Here is a 21,436-nt window from a genome sequence, read left to right as displayed (position 1 = left end):
ATCATAAATTGTGTAACACAAATTTAAGTTTAAATAAAAATTATATCAGCAAATATTTTTATTTTTTTATGCCCGTAAAATCCTGAGCTCAACACGAACAGTACCTTGTAAACCTCTCCAAATCCACCTCGACCAATCTTATTATTCTCTGAATAATCATTTGTTGCAGCTTGAATTGTTCTGTAATCAAGTTGAAGCGAGTCTATTGTTGTTATATCATCTCCTGGTGCACAAAGTTGTAGCAATCCGTAAGAAACAAAATAGGAAAAGAAAAAGGAGACTGATCAGTGATAGTAATCACTATCAACCCAATTAAGACTGTTAATCATTCAAATTTTACCATAAAAAGCTGGTGCATTATCAGAAGCCTTCTTTTTCCTCTTTGCAAAGAAACAATAACCAGCTATGGAAAGTAGCAAAGCCATGATAATAGCCACAAGGATGGCTATGGCTAACACATTTGAATTCCCAACTTTCCCTGCTTTTAGAATACCATTTGTTTAATTTTTTTTTTTTTTTTGAAACACTAATACCATTTGTTTAATAGAAAATCAATCACAAGGAGAAAACAAATTCAAAATCTAATTGTATTGCTAATTTCAAGAAATCAGGACAAAAGAAGCAGAGTACGATTTGTCACAAAAAAAATAAAGAGAATAAGAATAAAGAGTTTACTAGGCCGTGGAGCAGATGACACTGGAGGAGTAGGCGCAGCTAGGGGCGGTGGAGGCAGCAGTGTTTCGTTGTAGAACTTGTAAAATTCGTACCTTGAATTACAGCTAGGATAAAGATATCTCTCTCCAATAGTTGAAAAATACAATTCGTTGATGGAACGGTCCAGACATCTAAAACAGTCTTGTCTCGTCAGATCAGGAGTGCACTGAACCAGGACGTACAAATCCTGGTAATCGTTCCACTTGGTCTCTCTCGTACAGAAATGTCGCGAGCTGTTCGCTGCTTCAAAGGCAAGTTCGATCATTGTGGTCAACACCAAGTTTTCGAAACGGGCTTGTTCCGCAGATGGAATATCATAATGGTCATTGTACATAATAAATCCGTCATCGAGTGTGACGTTCGAGAAAATATTCCTGTCAGAGTATCTGAGCATACACTGATCGTAATAGATAGTGGCCTCTCTCTGATTCGGACACTTGCGTACGATATCTTTGACGGAGTAGGAGACGCAGTCACGACAAACCTCCAGCGAGACGTCTCCCCGGCAGAGGAAAAGTCCGGTGATCATATCCCGAGCTTGTCCGGCCGTAGCGTTTTGGAATCCGGTGGAGTATGAGGCGTTGGTGGAAGAGAGAGAGGACCAAAGTGTTTTGAGATTGGTGAAGTAAATGCTGTTCGCTGTATACCTTGTCGTATTTCGACAATAATGGTGTACAAAGATGGGAATTTCAGCAGTAGCTCGGAAGCTAGTGAGGAAGGAGTAAAGGAAAAGGAAGAGGAAGATGAAAGAGGCACGAGAAGACATGGTTCGGTTTCAGGGCCGTCTCAAATTAATTTTAGGCCCTGTTCAAAAAAAATATTAATCGTGCATTTTATCACGTAAGTTTAAAATTTAATAATTTTGTCTGATTTTTCTAATTATAAGTTCTAAATTTAGCATTATGTCTAAATTTTTTTAAAAAAAATTACCATAATTTATCTATATATTTTGAAAAATCTTTAAATTTTTTATTTTTATATTTCGGGGCCCTGTTCGACCGCTCCACTTGCGCGTGCTGTTAGACGGCCCTGTTCGGTTTACAAGATATGAGGTTCAGACTTCAGACTATGCAGGTCCCATTTATAAAATGAACCCTCTCTTGGTTTGGGACGACCAAAAGCCAATGAAAGTAAACGCGTTTTTTCATTAGTTAAACAATAAAAATAAAAGTTTACAAAGTGGAACCATGCTGTATTATTAACTTGATTTTGAATCAAATTTTCATGTTGGGCCAATTATCAAAAAATTATTACAAAGCCAAAAACAAAATAAAAATTGATCATTTTTATGACATTACATTTTTTAGTTAACTCTTGTATAAAAACTAGATATTATGGTAAAACTATATAGATTCTAAATTTAAAAATGGTGCATATATATAGTGTACTGAGTAGAAAATTGCACTCATATTAAAAATGGTGCATATATATAGTGTACTGAGTAAACAAATATGATAGAAGATACACTATTTTTTTTATCAAATCTTTATTATTCAAAACTATTAATTGTCATATATACTTTAATCACATTAAAAAAATTTGTAATTTTTATTTAAGGAAATAATAAAGAACACTAATAATGAATTTATAGTTAGTTTAGTAAAATTCTTATTGTATAATTATATGGACCAACCTATTTTTCTAAGAATTCTGAGAATCATCCTAGTTATGACATGTGGATAAAAAACAAGTTGTAATATTTTTCAATTAATATATAAGGGATATGGCAAAGGAAAATGGAAAGTTTTTCGTCCACCGGAAGACGAAGTAAAGACAAATTACGAAGACTTATCAGCTGCTTCACAATTACTATCTCTTTGGTACTTTTGTAACCAATTCTCCTTTCTTTTAGTATCCAAGTGCCTCCAAATTTACAGATGATAAATATTGAGCAATTTGAACGTAGAGCAATCTGCATGGTATCAGAGTGGCGACAGCAGTACTCAATGGAAACTGCATGGATAAATAAAAACCTAATTTCAAATGATTAAAGATGCCCATCATACACTAGTGTTTGTAACTTAGAATGTCTCATATAGCTTAATGCTTTTAAAACATATGGCTCATAGCAGTTAGTTTGATTGTAAAGCTGTTGAAGCAGCAACTGATAAATTTCCTGAATGTAACAAACTCCGTCAAGGTGAAATCAGATACGTTTGCAAGGTATGTCCACTCTTCATTTATTTTGTTTCTTGTATCTAATTAAATACACTTCGTTTTCTTGGATCGTCCGGTTTAAAACCAAACCAAATTATCTGGATTTATAAAAACTATATACATGGTTTAGGTTGGTTTAAGTTTGTTTTTTTTCACCTATTATACTTGGAAGTTTCTTAAATCTTTGTGCACTAATAAAAGTCCAGCATTTGTTGGATTGATCGTAGGCGCAAGAAAGATAAACTTGATATCAAAGTTGACATATAAGGAGTACGGTATACTTTATAGGATTAGGAATTTTTTTTTTAAATAAGTATGTATTCTTAACAGAATAAGAAAATCAGGTTTTAGGCTACTACAAATACATGTCTTAAGGGTTGTAAAGATAATTATTTACATAATAATATACAAAACTTAAAACATGTATTTGTCTCAATACATTAATTTTGCTCTCTTTTACTTTCTTCGAGTTGATTCGCGTTTGTTCACAACACGAACTTACTTTTTGGTCAGTTTTTATATTTTAGCCAAATTTGTCATTGTTAAACCCGTCTTTGAGATCACTGTTCGTTAACATTGTAAATAAAGTAGATAAGCAGGTCCATCAATGAATTCGTCTGCTTTATGTTCCATCGATGATATGCTTCCGTTTCTAATGCATGTAGCTCCTCTCGTTTGAAGACAAAACATTTTACAAAACTATTAATCACCGGGAACGAGGACATGCAGCTTTGAATTAGTCTATTTGCTTCCATGATTGTTTATTTTCTTTGAGTCTAGCGCAATTAATTAACAGATTATAACCTTGTTTATAGTCTTGTTTTTATAGGATGAGAAAGAGGACGAAAGGGTGCGAAGAGTTATTAGCGTACCTTGTCGTATTAACAAAGATGGTGTCTGAAGAGTTGTGATTTTAAGTTAGTGCCGTGCAAATAGTGGAAAAGAACTAAGCCAAATACAAAAAAAAACTAATATAATTTTTTTTAAAAATATAGGTTGAAAATATATCTCAGTCAGTGCCGTGCAAAGAGTGCAAAAGTGTTTGCTTTTTTTTTTTTTGAACCTAAAGTGTTTGCTTCTTAACATAAATATTTCTCATATGAGAAATTTATTGTCTCCATAATAATATAAAAACTAGGTGTCTTATCCGCATATGCGGGCTTAATCGCTTTACAAATATTTATTAGTTTATTTTTTTTATTAATTCAAAAACCAGCATAATAACTTATAATTTATGTTTTCAAAAAAAAAAATCAAATATATATATGACAAAAATCTAACTAAATATATATGTTTAATTAAAATTTATTAAGGATAACACTGTCTTATAATTGAAAAATATGTTTTAAGATAACAACCCGATATATAAGAATTATCTTATTTTTAAAAAAAGTTAATATTATTAATAAAAATTCGTTTTTGATTATATAATTAATTATATATAAAATTCATTAAGGGTAATATATATATTAACCGCTCTAATTTTCAACGTGAGAGCTATGTTGCTAAAAATTACTTCGCAAATAATAGTATAGATGTAGACTAGTATCAAATAAAATTAAATGTCTTCATCAGTGATTTTTTCAAAATAAAAGTTTTGTTTAAAAAAAATCTTGAATGGATAGTTTTCAAGATCATAGATATGCTGTTCGGGGTAGAACATCAAGCTTGTATATATATTCAATCGCAAGTTGTCCTTGACCCATGCAATTTCTATCGGGGTGAATTTCTACAGATATTACACCCAGAAAACACGTTATACAATCTCCTACGCAGAGATGATGCCAACATTTGTGATCAACAAATAAATAAGACATATTCCAAAAATAATAATAAATAAGTAAAAGGATTCCCGCTGAGGAAAAGCCAAAAAAATACAGACTATAACACAAAAGCAAAGGAAAATGGTAACGAAATGAGAGTTTCGTCCCCCGAAGACGAAGACAAGATACAAAGACTTATCAACGTACTTGGGCTCTAGCAGATTATTAACATAAATCTTAGCTATAACCATTTAACTCCCATTTACCTGATTTTAGAAGAAACTAAAACAAAATATTATTCTGTTTTATAAAAAAATGTCATTATAACTTCTTTTTTAATTGTATGAAAAAATATCATTTTAGAATTCTAAGACAATTTATATCAATTTTAACTTTAATATTAATTATAAAATGAATAAATTTTATAAATAATTTTCTTATCTCAAATACTATTTGGTAAATATAAATATAATTATTAAAGACTTAAATGAATTTTAATTTGTATGAATAATGTTAAAATGATATTCTTTTATAAAAGAGTTTTATAAAAGAGAGAATAATTAATACATTCTTCTCTTTTTTGTCATGAAAAGACACTTTCCACTGGAAGGACACATTGTCCTCATGCACCCCTTGTTATTTTACAGCAGTACTTTTCACCCTTGGTTAAGGAAAACTAGAGGATGGTTGCATTTTTTTCTTCTCAACTTTTTCTTTGTTTTTTTGCAAAGTTCTTATGTTTTTTTTTGTTTTTTTTTTCTCAGAGTTTAAAACATTTGAAAAAAGTATAATTATTACAATAAATTGTAATTTGTTTTTCTCTATATTTTAACATCCATTTTCATATATATATTTTATATATTTCAACAATTATATTAAAAAATGTATGGACATAAGAAGTGTGGATGCAAAATTGTGAACATATAAGAAAAATACGTGAACATAAAAAGATGTGGACATGGATGGATAAAAAATGTAGAAAAATCTCTTTAAAATTTTTGTGGATGAGGTTTCATGAACTAAGTTTCATGGATGTGTTTTCTTGGACAAGTTCCTATATTCCTAATCATCTTACATAATTTTTTAGTATCTGTGGACAAATGCTTTATGCATACCGTGTAGTTTATATGTACATTCCCAACATATTTTTTTTGGTCATTATTACAAATTATAATGTATAAAATCTATATTAATGTATAAAATAAGTTATAACTTTTTCTCTTCTACATTTTGATATCCATAATGTATATTTTTTTTTGTAAATTTATAATAAATTTTGATGTCCATGTGAACGAGTTCTTGTGGACGAGGTTTTGTGGACACTATTTTGTGGATATACATATTTCTATATATCATATAGGATTGTGTGGACACCGTTTTATGGATATGCATATTTTTATAGAGCATTTCGTCAAACAACTTGAATGTGTTTTTTGTGTTTTTCCATTTTGATTTTTTGTCCATATAACATTCAAATTATTTTCTCAATAAATTAAGTTATTTTACACACTTTATTTCAAAACTCAAAAGTGACTACAGCAGCCAAACAATGAACAAAACCATCAAAGAACAAAATAAATCTAATCCACAAAATAAGAAGACTTTGTACATAAACAAGGAAACACACAATTCTTTTTTTGAAAAGAGGAAAAATAAGAGTGAAGCACATACTTACTTTTCCACCAAAAGAAAATAAACAATTAAGGTAACTATCATCCATCCACTTAAGCAAAATAATCGATCCAGTTCTCAACGTTCTCAGCATTTTTATGTTTGCCACCACGAGATTGGTGATGATGATACAAATAATTATAGTGTTGATAAAGAGAGTAAGGAGGCGCATACATCATCTGGTGATGTATCATGGTTGGTTTTGAAATCAAATGAAACGAGAAGTGAAAGAGAAATCAGTGAGATTAAAATTTATGGATTTGGGAAAATAATTTTGAGATTCAGAATAAGAGAGAGAAGAAGTTTTTTGTTTATATAGAGAAAGACTTCTTCTAATAAAATAAAGAAAGTATTGAGAAGAGAAGAGAAAGAACCATGGTTAATTTTATCTGGTTAGTCTTTGTATAGTCTGGTCAAATATGAGGACATGAAAGATTTTATGCAGCCATAATGTGTGTGGTAAGCAGGAAGTGTCTTATTGAGTAATACATAAGAGATATAAAGTGTTTTCGTGAAACAAATGGCCCAGATCTGTGTAAATGAAGCCCATATTTTGACTCGTATCCTTCCGGCAATGTCGATCGGACATCTTATCGGCAGATGGAGAGCAGCGGCGGTCGAGAGAGAAGAATACGGCGGTTGAGCTGCAAAAGTTCAGTTCATTTTTCCGGTCAGGTAACGGCGAGTTGAAGCGCAACAGAGAGGGAAAGATATGTTGAATATGGAAGATGATTCTATTGATATTGCAGTCATAGACTTATATACAACGTCATCGATAGAGAACATGGAAAGTAAATATACAGCCTTTACAGAGATAATAATACTAGCTCAATCAAGGGGATTGTGTGTATATTCTAACATGCCCCCTCAAGATGGAACACTCTTAGTGATTCCAATCTTGATACTCATACTCTGAAAGTGGGCACGGGAGAGAGGTTTTGTCATGATATCGGCCAGCTGGTCTTGAGAGGAAACATGTGTGACTCTAACCATCCCTGACTGAACTTGTTCACGAACAAAATGGTAGTCTAGAGCCAAGTGTTTCATCCTGGAGTGAAAGACTGGATTAGCACTTAAGTAGGTTGCTCCTTTGTTGTCTGAGTAGATCGTTGGTGTTGTTGTGACCTTGATCCCGAGTTCACGCAGAAGAGATAGAAGCCAGCACACTTCTGCAGTGGTGGAGGCTATTGATCGGTATTCAGCTTCGGTTGATGAACGAGCAACGCCTGTTTGTTTCTTAGAGGACCACGCAATAGGATGTTTGCCAAAGTAGACAATGTATGCTCCAGTGGAGGTGTAGTCGTCTCTGTTGCCTGCCCAGTCCGCATCAGTGAATGCATGGAGAGATGGTGTGTTGTGAGCGGAGAAGAAGATTCCTTGGTGAAGCGTGCCAGCCAAGTAACGTAGTATTCGTTTTGCAGCAGTCCAATGATCAGTTCGAGGGAGATGCATAAATTGAGAAAGCTTGTTGACAGAGAAGGCAATGTCCGGTCTTGTGAGAGAGAGGTATTGGAGGCTTCCAATAACCGCACGGTACTCTGTTCCTGAAGGAAGTGGATCACCACTCTGAAGCGTGAGTGTTGTGGACGGGCACATGGGTGTTGGCATAGGTTTAGCGTCAGACATCTTTGTTTTATGAAGAAGATCTGCAATGTAACGAGTTTGAGTTAGATAAAGACCTTTGGATGTACGTTGAACTTCCATGCCCAAAAAATAAGACAAATCTCCAAAATCTTTAAGAGAGAAACGAGTTGAGAGAGATTGGATGAAGCTATTGAGGTAAGCAGTGTTGCTTCCAGTGATGATAAGATCATCTACGTAAACCAGCATGTAGAGGAGTATGTTGTTGTGATTGTAGACGAAGAGAGAAGCATCTGCTAATGAATTTCTGAACCCGGACTGAAGAAGAAACGTTTTGAGCTCATTGTACCAGGCCCTAGGAGCTTGCTTGAGACCATATATTGCCTTGTGGAGCTTGCAAACGGCTGTAGGGTGAGATGGGTCTTGGAAACCAGGGGGTTGAGCCATAAACACATCATCGTCAAGACGCCCTTGCAAGAACGCATTGTTAACGTCGAGTTGTCTCAGTGACCAGTGACGTGAGACAGCAACACTAAGGACTTGTCTGATGGTTGCTGGCTTTACTACTGGACTAAAGGTGTCATGAAAGTCAATGCCCGGACGTTGATGGAAACCCTTTGCAACAAGTCTAGCTTTGAATCTGTCTACAGCTCCATTAGGTAGTCTTTTAATTGTGAAGATCCACCTGCAACCAACAATGTTTGAGGCAATATCAGGAGTAACCAAAGTATAAGTTTTATTGCGAAATAAAGAATCAATCTCAGCTTGCATTGCAGCTCTCCAACGAGGGTCTTTGAGAGCTTCAGCAACAGATTTGGGTATAGTTTCTGTTGGATGTTGGACTGTGGTGTGGAGATTGAGTTTCTGAACCGGTCTGCGGTTCCTGGTGCTCGTTCTTGTTGGCTGTGGTGGTGGAGCCGATGATTGTTGTGGTATTGCTTGTTCAGTAGACGTAGGGGGAGGCATTGTCGTGACTGGGACGGTATCGCCTTGAGCTCCAGGAGCTGGTGCAGATGCTGCAGGGGCCGTGGTCACTACGGAAGGTGCTGCAGGTGGAGATGCTGCAGGTGCGGCAGGAGCTGCTGGAGGTACGGCAGGTGGAGATGGCGCTTGGCCTTGTTGATAAATCATCGCTGGAGAAACTGTTGAAGTTGGAGCTGATATATCCTCAGTGGGAGTAGACTGAGACCCTGTGAGTGTTCCTGCAACACTAAAAGGAAAGACAGTTTCATGGAATACAACATGACGAGAAGTATAAATCCTAGATGTGGTCCGATCAAGACAGAAGTATGCACTTTGCGTGATAGAATAACCTAGAAAAACACAAGGAGTAGATCGATCATCAAGTTTGTTAGATGTATAAGGTCTCAGCCAGGGAAAACAAAGACAGCCAAACACTTTGAGTTTCTGAAGATTTGGATCACGAGAAAACAATTTTTGAAAAGGTGATTTGAGCTGAAGAACTGGTGTTGGCATACGGTTAATTAGATAAACCGCTGCTGCGAATGAAAAGGGCCAATATGATCTAGGCATGGAAGCATGGGACATAAGAGATAAGCCAGTCTCGACTATGTGTCGGTGGCGTCTCTCAGCTAGTCCATTGTGCTCAGGTGTGTGAGGTGGAGTAGTAAAATGTGAAATACCGTGAGTAGCTAAAAAATTCGAAAGACCAATGTACTCACCACCATTATCAGAGTACAGAGTCTTGATTTTAAACTGAAACTGGTTTTCTACCAAAGAACGAAATCGAGTAAACACTTCAAAGACTTGAGATTTTTTCTTCAAGGGATAAAGCCACATATATCTAGTAAAATGATCGACAAATAAGACATAGTACTTAAAACCGTCGACTGAAATCGTTGGTGAGGTCCAAACATCAGAGAAAATAATATCAAGAGGATGCTTGGATTGCAAGGTTGAAGTAGAAAAGGGCAACTTATGCATCTTATTGATCGAACAAGCATGACAAGGCTTGTCTAATAAAACATTCGATGAAACTGGTAAATCAAAAGTTGAAATAATGTGTTTTAAAATAGGAAAAGCAGGATGGCCTAAGCGAGAGTGCCAATCTGAGATAGTGGTTTTTGTGGTGGAAGCAAAAGCAAGAGATGGGCGTGGAGAAGAACGCGGAGTTGGCCACTCGTATGTGCCGTCTTTAGGCTTGCCTTCCAGTCGAAGGCTCCCCGTTTGAAGGTCTCTCACCTGATAGTAAGTTGGTGTAAATGTAACAGAAACACCATTAGCCTTACATAATTGAAAAACAGATATAAGGTTCTTAGCAAGAGAGGGAACACATAAGACGTTATTAATAAAGAAAGGACGAGAGTATGTGGGAACAGAGAAAGAACCGGTGTGTGATATCTGGAGACCCGAGCCGTCTCCAAGCATCACATCGTCACCTCCATTGTATGGCGTATGGAGAGAGAGGTTGCTAAGGTCTGATGTCATGTGGTGGGAGGCACCTGAGTCAAGTAGCCAAGTGGACGAGTCGGAGAACATCGCTGGATTGGCTCTCGGCTGCCATGATTGTGGTCCTGATTGCCACTGCTGTTGGTATGGTGGTTGTTGCCACGACTGAGAGGACTGAGAACCACGAACCATGCGGAACTCAGGACAGAACTTCGCACTGTGACCATGTATACCACACGCTTGGCATCTCCCATGATATTGTCCTCTACCACCACGCTGTTGATTGTTGTTGTAGTGATGACCACCACGAGTGTTGTTGTTGTTTGACCGGTATTGTGAGTTTCCGCGACCTTGCTGGTTGTTGTTAGGCCTCCACGACCGAGTATCAGCAGCATTAGCGACAATGGGAGTGGGCTGAGAAGAATCCGCACACAAGATCATAGCTTCACGGTTAAGCAAACGTTCATGGAGTTCAGTGTAAGAGATTGGTTGGTCTCTGCCATTGACTGCATCAATTTCAGGTTTATACTCGTCTCCGAGTCCAGCAAGGATCTGTTCGGTAAGATCTTCGGGATCCATTGGTTTCCCAAGAAGTGCTAAGTCATCAGCTTTTGCTTTGATGGTGCGTAGATACTCTGAGATGGTCTTGGTACCCTTGGTGCAACTCTTGATCTGATGTTTGAGCTGTCGGATATGACCTCGAGTAGGATTTCCAAAGGCTGTGGCGAGAAGACTCCAGATCTCAGCTGACGTAGTGGCACTTGAGACGATCGACTGAACTGGAAGGGAGATGGCTCCGATCATGGCACTGAACAGAAGACGATCTTGGCGACGCCAGGCCGCAAACGCAGGATTCACGATGAGTTGTCCATCGACGGTGATTGTCGTGGGAGGAACCTGATCGGATTCGCCAAGGAAGGTATGCAGCTCGTGACCTTCGAGTAATGCAGTAACTTGCTTACTCCACATGAGATAGTTCACGTTGGTGAGTTTCGTCACACTCGACATATTCACCGAAAGCAACGTGCTTTGGGGATTCTGAACATTAAACACGGAGGTTTGTTCAACAGAAGCTGGACTTGAGGTAGTCATGGTTGAATTCAAATCAGACAGAAACAGAGAACAGAGGTTTTAGAAACGAAAGGAAGAAGACGATGAGAAGAGAAGGGGTGGAGGCAGTGAAAAAAAAAACCTAAAAAAAAAAATATTTAGGTCAGAGAATCATTGCTCTGATACCATGTTGAATATGGAAGATGATTCTATTGATATTGCAGTCATAGACTTATATACAACGTCATCGATAGAGAACATGGAAAGTAAATATACAGCCTTTACAGAGATAATAATACTAGCTCAATCAAGGGGATTGTGTGTATATTCTAACAAGATACGCTTGAGAGTACCTCCGATGAGATAAGGTAAATGGTTGAGCAATGCAAGCTTGTACTCGGGACAGGGAGGCGGAAACACGTAGTGAGGAAAGCAGCTAAGCATCTGATAAAACGAGGACAAGGATGGACGCCGGTGACCCAAGCCACCGCCAACGGCTGAGAAGATTAAGAGGTTTGTGCCTCTATAAACACGTGTCAGAGAGCAAAAGCTAGGGCGAACTCAATTAAGCAAAATTCTATGTTCTTCTTCTCCTTCTTCTTTCTTTTTTTTTTTTTTTTTGGTAAAAATGTTAAGATATTATTACCAAGTTTTTAATTTGTGACAGAAATACATAGATAACAAGAAGCAGAATAAGAAAAATAAAATCCTAAACACACACTCGATCGAGTAGCGATAGACAAGCAAACACGACCACCACAACCACAGTCCCAAGACACAACTTAGTCCGCACCAACAGCTTGCCGCAAAAGGATGAGCCAAGTTCAACCGAGAGTCGGAACCCAGTAATTTTGGCCTCCCCGGTGATCCGCTCTTAAAGATAATGACCCACCCGAAAACAGCTTGCCGAGCGCCTCAAAGAAATGCCCATACGAACATCAGCAACAGCAGCGGTGCAACTCACCCACAACATCCAAATCGAGCAATTATTAGACCCGGAAACGGCCTGTACACTGCGCCGAACCGAGCAAAGTGGGCCGCCACCTCTGCTATCCCTAATCAGAGCCCAAACCTGCACACAACTGCCCCGCACACCACCACAAGAGGCTCAAGCAAACCTATGAAGTGCTGGGATGTGAGCGAAGACCGAGCGTTCGATGCGGCGATCAAAGACACGAGAACCACCACACGCCCATAGCCGTCGAGAACCGACGAACCGAAATTGGCGCTGTTAGAACCACCAATTGCGACCGCAAAGATGGAAATAGAACCAGGGCTCAAACCAACCCAACAGTCCCCGACTTCCACAACAAACTAAAGCCGGCGACATTGGGGAGAGACAATTAGGGACCACGAACAGGAGGTCCGAAGGTGAGGAGTCGAAGCTCACGGCCACTGAAGCAGCATAGACGACCGCCCTTTAAACCGCAAGCAAGACCTACGCGAGCCGGCCACTGAGCTCGAGCACCAACCCGCCTGCGTGCTCAACCCCACAACCCGCCGCCATGGTAATAGGACCCACCAGCACACACCCCGGCGAAAGGAAAAGGACCCAGACTCGACGAACCATCGAGAACCTAGAGCATCCTCTCGAACCCAATGGCTTCCTTGACCAGAAACAGCAAGCCACCGCCGAACCAGAGAAGCCACACCGTCCCTCCCACTTGCGGACAGAGAGAAGTCAGACAAGATCTAAAGGGAGAAAATCGATCTTGAACCACAACCCAAAAATCCGACTGCAACAACTTCCAATCGCTCATTCTTCTCGCCGGAATCACAGATAAAGAGGAGAGGCCAGCGGAGAAGAAACTCCTCTGCAGCAGAGCACACCCCGACACCAAACCCTAGCCCACGACGCCGCACATATCGAAGGGGAGCAGACTGGAGAAGCGGCAGCAAAGCGAGAAAACCTAGACTAGAAGGAGAGCCCTCCGGTCTCCGGTACGCGCCGCCACGCGCCGTCCGGGCCGGAGGAAACGAGATTTACTTTTTTTTGCCTGCAAGAGATAAGGTCGGGGAGAGAGGGGAGAGAGGAGAGAGGTCAAGTTCTCCTTCCTTCCTTCCTTCCTTCCTTCCTTCTTCTTTCTTCTTATGTCTTTTCCTTGTTTTCGATCTCTTCTTCCTCTTTCATTTTCTTAGCTTTTTTTTCTTCTTTGTTTGTATTTTTCTTTGATTTTTTTTTTTCATTCAACTTTCTCATTCCTTTCTCCTCTTTATGTTTTTTTATTCGATCCCGCTCTCCTTCTCCTTATATTTTTTTTATTTCACCTTTTTGTTCTTCGATTCTCTCCTTTTACTCTTTAAATCTTTTTCTTTTTCGATTATTAAGATTAATAAAGTTTGTACCTAGAATTACAGCTAGGGAATAGAAAGTCTTGCTCCAATTTTTCTTAAAGGCATTCTGTTGATGATTTTTTGTCAGAACAGGAGTGCACTGAACCAGGACGTACAAATTCACGTATTCTTTCCACTTGGCATTTCTCGTACAGAAATATCGAGAACTGTTCGCTGCTTGGATCATCGTGGTCAACACCAATTTTTTGAACTGGTCTTCATAGTTGGACCCAATACTGTAATCGTTACACCACAAAAATGTTCCACTGAATGTGAGGTTTGAGAAAATATAACACAGTCCGAGTATCTGAGCGTACAATGATTGTAATAGATAATGGCCTCTCTCTGAGTGGGACACACATGATTAAGATATCTTTGACGGAATAGGAGACGCAGTACAAGCTTCTTGCGAGACATCACCTCGGCAGAGGAAAAGTCCGGTGACTCTACTCGGGGATTGTCTCACCGTAGCGTTTTGGAAGCTGGTGGAGTATGAGGCGTTTCCAGATGAGAGAGAGGCCAAAAGTATTTTGAGATTGGTGAAGTAAGTGCTGTTAGCTGAATAGCTTGTCGTATTAATTTACCACAGAAATGGTATTTTTGTAACCGTGATCTTGAGCAGAAGCTATGAAGCCACTGAGGAAGGAGAAAAGAAACATGAAGATGAAAGAGACACAGAAGACATGGTTCGGTTTCCCTGATTTGGGGTTCAGACTATGAAGGTCCCATTTATAAAAGAGCCCTCTCTTGGTTTGTGACGACCATAATCAGTGACGTGCAAAGGTTGTAAGGCCTAAGGCAATTATTTGTAAGTCAGAAACTGAAAATTTGATCCTTCGTTTTATGAATATTACAATGAACACATCTATCAAAAGTACAATATAAAATCTAGATACTGTGATAAAACAATATAGATTTTAATTTTTTTTGACCCATGCAAAATAAGTGTGTTAATGTAAATGTGTTAATTTCTTCAACCATATTCATTATTGAATTCTTGGTACAGCCTTATGGATAGTCGAATGAATTCTAATAGGTTGAGAGTTTCCCTGCAAATAGTATATGTTTATCCCACGTCATGCAGAGGGTTATACACATTTTCTGAAGTTCCAATTATTACAAAATATATAAAATTTATATAACTAAAATCTAAAGTTATTTTATCAAGTATGAGAATTTACTTTTCATTTAATTAAAAAAAAAAGATTTTCTCAGATGAGAAAATATTATTGTTTCCATTCCATAGTAGTGTAAAAACGTAGACTAGTATCAAATAAATGTCTTCGTTAATGATTTTCTTAGTAAGGTTTTGTTTAAAGTATTTTTTCTTCAAGTTTGATAGTTTTCAAGATCATACATATGTTGTTTGGGGTTAGGACATCAAGCATGTATCTTATGGAGACCTCTTGTGTCAATTAAATTTCAGTTGCAAGTTGCTCTTGACCCGTGCAATTTCTATTCGGTGGATTTCTACAAATATATAGCACCGGAAAACACGTTATACAATCTCCTACGCAGAAATGATGTTCCACTTCCACATTAGGGACCACAAAATAAAACATATTCCAAAATATAATAATAAAACTAAGTAAGAAGATTCCCCCTGATGAGGAATAGCCAAGACGAAGTAGAACATAAAGCAGAGGAAAAAAGTAGAACATAAAGCAAAAGAAAATGGTAACGAAAATGAAAGGTTCGTCCACTGAAGACGAAGTGAAGACAATATACAAAGACTTATCAACGTACTAGGCTTTAGAAGATTAGTAAGTAGGAAACCAAATCCTGTAGCCATTTAAAACATGGCTTTAGAAAAAACTATTAAAATTAAATATTAATTGTGTAGTAGTTAACCCTTTTTTGAACATGTAATTGACCATTTCTGCTGCTGATTATGTTTCTCTCTTTTCTTTTTCGCCTTCCTTACAATCTTGAGTTCTTACAAATTAAATAAAGCATTCAGCCTACGGAAAGAAAGAGCATCCACCAAACATAAATTTGCTTGTTGGTTAAAACAACATATAGAAAGTTGATGTGTTACTAGTCATGCGTCAAGTAGACATATCTTGTGGTTTTTAAGCATTGACTTGGACTTAGAAAAATCTTATGTTTATAGAAAGCAACACTCTTACTTGGCTTCAGATTATTTAAGACCACCTATGGGAAAGGAAAAAAAAACATAATATAACAAGAACATTTAAGGAAAAATGTCTGGTTATGGCTTCCTCTTCCTTTTCACTTTCCTTACAAACCTGAGACCTTCTGTACAGCAACACAGACCGACTTACGTCGGTTATGTTTGTCAGCCAGAGAAAACTTACCTCAAAAACAGCACATACTCCTCAAACCTCGAAACCCTTTTGTCCTCTCTTTCTTCTAGTTACAATCATTCTTTCTCCTATGGATTCCAAAGACTTAAAGAGGGACAAAACCCTGACATGGTATTCGGACTTTTCCTCTGTCGCCCAGATGTATCGTTCGAAATCTGCCGTGACTGCATCAGCCTCTCCGTCAAGGACACTCTAAATCATTGTCCAAATGAAAAGGAGGCTTTGATTTATTACGACGAATGCATGCTTTTATACACTGACCGGAATATCCTCTTGGATCCTGTAACAAAAATTGGAGAGCTGATGGTAGTAAACCAACAGAATGTTACGGCAAACCAACCTGTTCGATTCAGTAAGGTGGTCCATTCTTTGATAAACGAAGCTGCAGAGGAGGCTACTGCTAGTCCAAGAAAGTTTGCGTTTAAGAAGGAGAACTACGCATCAGCTCAAACGGTTTATGTATTAATTCAGTGCATGCCTGATCTGACAGCAGTGATGTGCTCAAACTGTCTGCAACAAACCATCGAGAACGTGCCTCTTGACAAAATCGGAGCAAGACTTCTTTCTCCGAATTGTACCTTAAGGTACGATATTTACCCTTTCTACAATGAAACCTATCAAGAAGTTGCCTCTAACGATATGCATGGTAAGAGATCTCCCTCTCTCTCTCTCTCTCCCCCTGTATTTTTCCTTTTTGGGTTGAGTGATTCAAAGATTTGTTGAATTCATGTATTTGGCAGGAAAAGAAGAGAACTCCATGCAAGTTATAATTATAGCAATTGTTGTGCCGCTAGGTGTCTATGTTCTTCTTTTTATAGTCATTTGTAGCTTCTATGTAACAACGAGACTGAAGAATACTTATGAGACAGCAACTGCAGATGATGGTATAAAATTCCAAAATACACTAGTGTTTGCAACTTAGAAGGTTTTATGAAGACTAATGCTTTTAAAACATTTTAATTTTGCAGGTGGGGATGATATTACAACCGCTGGCTCATTTCAGTTTGATTTTAAAGCTGTTGAAGCAGCAACCGATAACTTTTCTGAAAGAAACAAACTCGGTCAAGGTGGATTTGGAGAAGTGTACAAGGTATATTTACCAGTTCATTGAGCTTCTTGGTTAGTAGGGAACATTTGTTACATTTCTTAATAGTTATTTCTTTGTAGGGAACATTTCCTAATAGATTACAAGTTGCGGTGAAGAGACTATCGAAAACATCAGTACAAGGCGAAAAAGAGTTCAAGAATGAGGTAATTGTTGTGGCGAAGCTTCAGCACCGAAATCTTGTCAAGCTTCTCGGATTTTGTTTTGAAAGAGAAGAGAAAATACTCATCTATGAGTATGTGCCTAACAAAAGTCTTGATTACTTCCTCTTTGGTCAGTTAATATATTACAACATTTTAGGCCAAGTTTTTTCATTACTCAAATCATTCTTGAGACCACTGTTCTATAACATTGTAAACACCAATGGTCCAGACTCTACAATGAAAATGCAGCTGGATTGGACAAGAAGGCACAATATCATTAGAGGAATTGCTAGAGGGGTTCTATATCTTCATCAAGATTCACGACTCACAATCATCCATCGTGATCTCAAAGCTAGTAACATCCTCTTGGATGATTCCCTGAACCCGAAAATTGCAGATTTTGGAATGGCGAGGATTTTTGGAATAGACCAAACAGAAGCCAGTACGAGAAGAGTAGTGGGAACCTAGTAAGTTTTTCATTTTTCACATAATACGTTAAGACATGTAACAACCTTTTATTAACTCAAACTTTAAGTTTTGTCATAGTGGCTATATGTCTCCGGAGTATGCAATGTACGGCCAATTCTCCATGAAGTCAGATGTTTATAGCTTCGGTATTTTAGTCCTTGAGATTATAAGCGGCAAAAAGAATAGCAGTCTCTATAATATGGATGATCATGCTGGAAATTTGGTTACATATGTGAGTATGCACCCTTTAAACCTTTTTTTTTTTGCTTCATTTAGTTGTGACCTGCAATGCTGTTATTATGAATTTGTTGAATAGACTTGGAGACTATGGAGAAATGGGTCACCATTAGAGGTTGTGGATCCATCCTTTCAAGAGAACTGTCAAGAAAACGAAACTAGAAGATGCATCCATATAGCTTTACTGTGTGTTCAAGAAGAAGTTGAAGATCGTCCAACTATGTCAGAAATAGTCCAGATGCTTACTACTAGCTCAATTGCTCTTCCCATTCCTCAACCCCCTGGATTTTTCTTACGCATGAAACATGAGGAAGTAAGGGAAGCAGGTCCAGCAGTGGATTCTTCTGCTCTATGTTCTGTCGATGATGCTTCCATTACTCGTTTAACTCCTCGCTGAGGATAAAACGTTTCACAAAGACAAGTAAGCATCGAAAAAGAAGAAAGCTTTTTCCTCAGTTGAAATGGTTCTATTATTTTTCATTTTCTGTAAGTATCCAGCAAGCAAGTACACGATAGTCTTGTTTATAATCTTATTTCTTAAAGGAGAAAGAGACAAAATGTTGAGGAGAATCAATGGCGCTATTGTTGGTTCTTCGACAGTGAGTTAGTTTTGTTGGACTAGAGATGTGTAGTTAATTATGGTGTTGAGTAGCTATAGATCTTGTATTATACAGAAAGAAGAAAATGATGTAAGTAGCCAAAAGTTTCAGTTCCTCTGTTTTTCTCTTAGTATAGTCTTCATTTCAGAGTTTGGAAAGTCTCTGTAGGACCCTGAAATTCTAAAACATATGATGTAAAAGATGTAATTACTGAGAGTGTTTATTGGTTCTGAAGCAATGAAGACTAGAACCGAATAACCTAGAATTGTTAAAGTACTGTTTTATCTTTTATAAGAGCATGATTAATGGGAGATTCTTAGGGGTGGTTCTTATCGTAATATAAAAAATCGTCTCTTAATTTTTAACTAAAAGTTATTTAAATAAGATATTTAAGAGTCAGTTCTTAGTTTTTTTAATTAAAAGTTAAGAGACGATTTTTTATATTCCACTAAGAACCCTCGCTCTAAAAATCATCCATTAATCATGTTTAAGCTCTTCTTTTGTTACTTGTCCGGTAAGGAAGTAAAAAGAAAACGGCCTATTCACCCAAAGTCTCTCCGCCTATCATAATTCATAAGTCATAACAAATCATCAACTTTATATCTTTTGAACTCCTATTTATTATTATTTTTTCTCATTCACATGATTATTCCAACATTTAAATAGTTTGATTGATTTATTGAAATTCATTTAATTAACAATTAGACTTGATGTTACACGCGTAGTTGACCTTGACTTGCATGCCACTGTATACAGAAAAAAATGCATTGACTTTGGCTGGCTGGTTTCACACTCATTCATTACTCAGTAGTATTCAACTCGTCAATCCAATAAAGAAGAAAAACAAAAGCGGAAAGGAGAAGAAGTTGAATAATGTCTGCTTATACTTCCTTAAACTGCATCCTCCTTCTCACCTTCTTCACTGCAAGCTTGGGGGCTTCTGCACAACTACAATACCCAACTTACGTCGCCTATAACTGCAGTAACAGGTACAGGACATCACCAAACCACGCTTACCTATTCAATATCAGAAGTCTTTTGACTTCCTTTACTAACATCCCTGCTTCCTTATTCTCCGAGGGATATCATTCTGTCGTAAGGGGTCAAAACGCTAGCATGGTATTCGGAATGTTTCTCGCCGGAAGTTTGCCGTGACTGTATCATTTTTGCTTCTAGTAACACTCAGAGGCGATGTCTAAGAGGGAAGGAATTAATGATTCAGTATGATGAGTGCATGCTTGGGTACTCGGACCAGAATATTTTAATGGATTATGTAACAAGGTCCACTGTCCACACCAAGAATAATCACTTGGAGCACTCAGGAAATTCCAGTGTACCAACTGGACGGGCTCAAGGATGCAATGCGTTTACAAATTGAATTTTACTTCGTCTCAGACGCAGTATGCATTGGTCCAGTGTTTTCCTGATTTGTTACCTGAAGAGTGCAAAAGCTGTCTTACACAATCCATGACGCAATTTAATTTCAGCAGAGTTGGAGGAAGAGTTCTGTTCCCGAGTTGTAACTCAAGATACGAGATTTACCCTTTTTACAATGAAACCTTTGTGGCAACTCTCCCTCCATCCCCGCTCATTACATATCCTCCGTTGCCATTGGTTACAGCTCCTTCGTTGCCATGGTTACAGCTCCTCCATTGCCGCCTGGTAAAAACCTCTCTGTATCTTTTTTTTTCATTTACTTCCAGTTGAGACGTTCAAGACTTGGGAAGTCATGTGTCATGTCTGATATATCACTTTGGCAGGAAAAGAAAGAAACTCAACGGTGATAATCTTAGCAACTGGTGTGCCGGTTGCTGTCTTTGTTCTCTTTCTTGTGGCTGTTTTAAGTTGCCAAGAAACAAAGAGAGTGAAGAAGGCTGATGATACTACAGTTGCATATGATGGTAACGATTCAATATTTTGTGTGTGCTCTGCTTAAAGTTTTATGGAACTGAATCCTTAACTATATTATACTAGGATCGGCCCGCCCTACGGGCGGGATATTCTTTATATGTGATCTAAGTTATTATTTTTTTGTATGATTTTGTGGTTCGTATTTTAGGTTTTCATTTGTAAGAAATGTGTATGATAATAATTTTTGTCTTTTAAAAAATTTTAGGTGAAAAAGAATTATATGTGATAAGATATGTTTTGCTTGTTTACAATAGTTCTCTGTTCAAAATTTTAATTTAATTGTCTTTGCATTTTATTTGAATATATATATATATATATATATATATAAGAATCTATAAGGTAGTATAGAAATTTGAAACCATTTTGTTACTTTTTTTGTATTAAATTTGAAATGTTAGAACTCATTGTTTGTTGTGGGTTTATTATTTGTAATTGTAGATTTAATGATATGAGTTAGAAATTAACTAATTGTTCATTTTGATCTACTTTTTTTCGTTTTGATCATTTAGGTTTTACGTAAACCATCTTTTTGGTTTATTTCAAAATTATTTTTATCGGCCAACAAAGTTTGTAGTTTGCAATTTTGGTTTAATATACATACAATTTTTTAAAAAGAAGTTTGACCAATGATTTAAACATGTTATTATTCATATACAATTTGATGGCCGTATAATGTATATAACTATGTTGTATTTTTATGTTAAGATTTGAAAGTAAGATTATAACAACTTTGATGTTTTTTTTTGTCAACAACAACTTTGATGTTTTAATGTATGTTAGGGCGTAGATGGTTTATTATTATTTAGATCATGTACGTTATACAGGGGTGACTGTGTATTGTTTTAAGAGTTCGGAGCAATAAAATACTACATATAAGTTTGGGTGAGGTTTATGTGGGTTTCTTGATTAAATGTTATTGGTTATGCATATACATATTGGTTGGTTAAATTAGGATTTCTTTGTGTTG

The 21,436-nt window shown here is 37.2% G+C and overlaps 3 protein-coding genes across 11 annotated transcripts in view; 1 reads left to right on the top strand and 2 right to left on the bottom strand.

Annotated features, from left to right (window-relative positions):
* The window catches only part of LOC103861369 (cysteine-rich receptor-like protein kinase 15), a 9,071-nt gene extending 2,148 nt beyond the window's left edge, over nucleotides 1-6,923 (bottom strand). The window contains exons 1-3 of one of the 3 annotated variants that reach the window (XR_004456437.1): nucleotides 676-6,923; nucleotides 341-481; nucleotides 105-223 (exon numbers count right to left, since the gene is read on the bottom strand). Coding sequence is in view for 2 of the 3 variants with exons in the window: in XM_009139071.3 (XP_009137319.1) it covers nucleotides 105-223; nucleotides 341-481; nucleotides 676-1,480 (1,065 nt within the window). In the remaining variant the exon portion in view is untranslated. The remainder of the gene's footprint in view (nucleotides 1-104; nucleotides 224-340; nucleotides 482-675) is intronic. The other 2 variants (XM_009139071.3, XM_009139072.3) reach the window with 2 other exon arrangements.
* The window catches only part of LOC103861370 (cysteine-rich receptor-like protein kinase 10), a 26,023-nt gene extending 7,267 nt beyond the window's left edge, over nucleotides 1-18,756 (bottom strand). Inside the window, exons 1-2 of the mRNA XM_009139073.3 lie at nucleotides 18,746-18,756; nucleotides 13,150-13,159 (exon numbers count right to left, since the gene is read on the bottom strand). The gene's annotated coding sequence lies outside the window, so the exon portion shown is untranslated. The remainder of the gene's footprint in view (nucleotides 1-13,149; nucleotides 13,160-18,745) is intronic.
* Nucleotides 11,505-21,436, top strand: LOC103861368 (cysteine-rich receptor-like protein kinase 5). 7 transcript variants are annotated; one of them, XM_033288080.1, is made up of 7 exons: nucleotides 11,505-11,858; nucleotides 13,773-16,652; nucleotides 16,747-16,890; nucleotides 16,975-17,096; nucleotides 17,174-17,721; nucleotides 17,801-17,954; nucleotides 18,039-21,436. In XM_033288080.1, exons 2-7 carry the CDS (start codon nucleotides 15,884-15,886, stop codon nucleotides 18,354-18,356), a joined length of 2,055 nt encoding a protein of 684 aa, XP_033143971.1. In that variant the 5' UTR covers nucleotides 11,505-11,858; nucleotides 13,773-15,883; the 3' UTR covers nucleotides 18,357-21,436. The 7 variants fall into 7 exon arrangements, 4 of the variants coding, with proteins under 4 accessions (XP_033143971.1, XP_033143970.1, XP_033143972.1 ...); XM_033288079.1 differs by having other exon boundaries at nucleotides 11,703-14,223; nucleotides 14,302-16,652; XR_004456434.1 differs by lacking the exon at nucleotides 11,505-11,858 and having other exon boundaries at nucleotides 15,577-16,652; nucleotides 18,039-18,929; nucleotides 19,012-21,436.

Source organism: Brassica rapa, chromosome A03 (genome assembly GCF_000309985.2).
Source record: "Brassica rapa cultivar Chiifu-401-42 chromosome A03, CAAS_Brap_v3.01, whole genome shotgun sequence".
Lineage (NCBI taxonomy): Eukaryota > Viridiplantae > Streptophyta > Magnoliopsida > Brassicales > Brassicaceae > Brassica > Brassica rapa.
This window is presented reverse-complemented; position numbering and strand designations above follow the sequence as displayed.

Bases quoted from the DNA above. Each gene is read 5' to 3' on its own strand.
- LOC103861368 (XM_033288080.1), top strand. From the start codon at position 15,884: ATGTCTGGTTATGGCTTCCTCTTCCTTTTCACTTTCCTTACAAACCTG. The intron at 16,891-16,974 runs GTATAAAATTCC...TTAATTTTGCAG, and splicing joins GACAGCAACTGCAGATGATG to GTGGGGATGATATTACAACC. The intron at 17,722-17,800 runs GTAAGTTTTTCA...GTTTTGTCATAG, and splicing joins AGAAGAGTAGTGGGAACCTA to TGGCTATATGTCTCCGGAGT.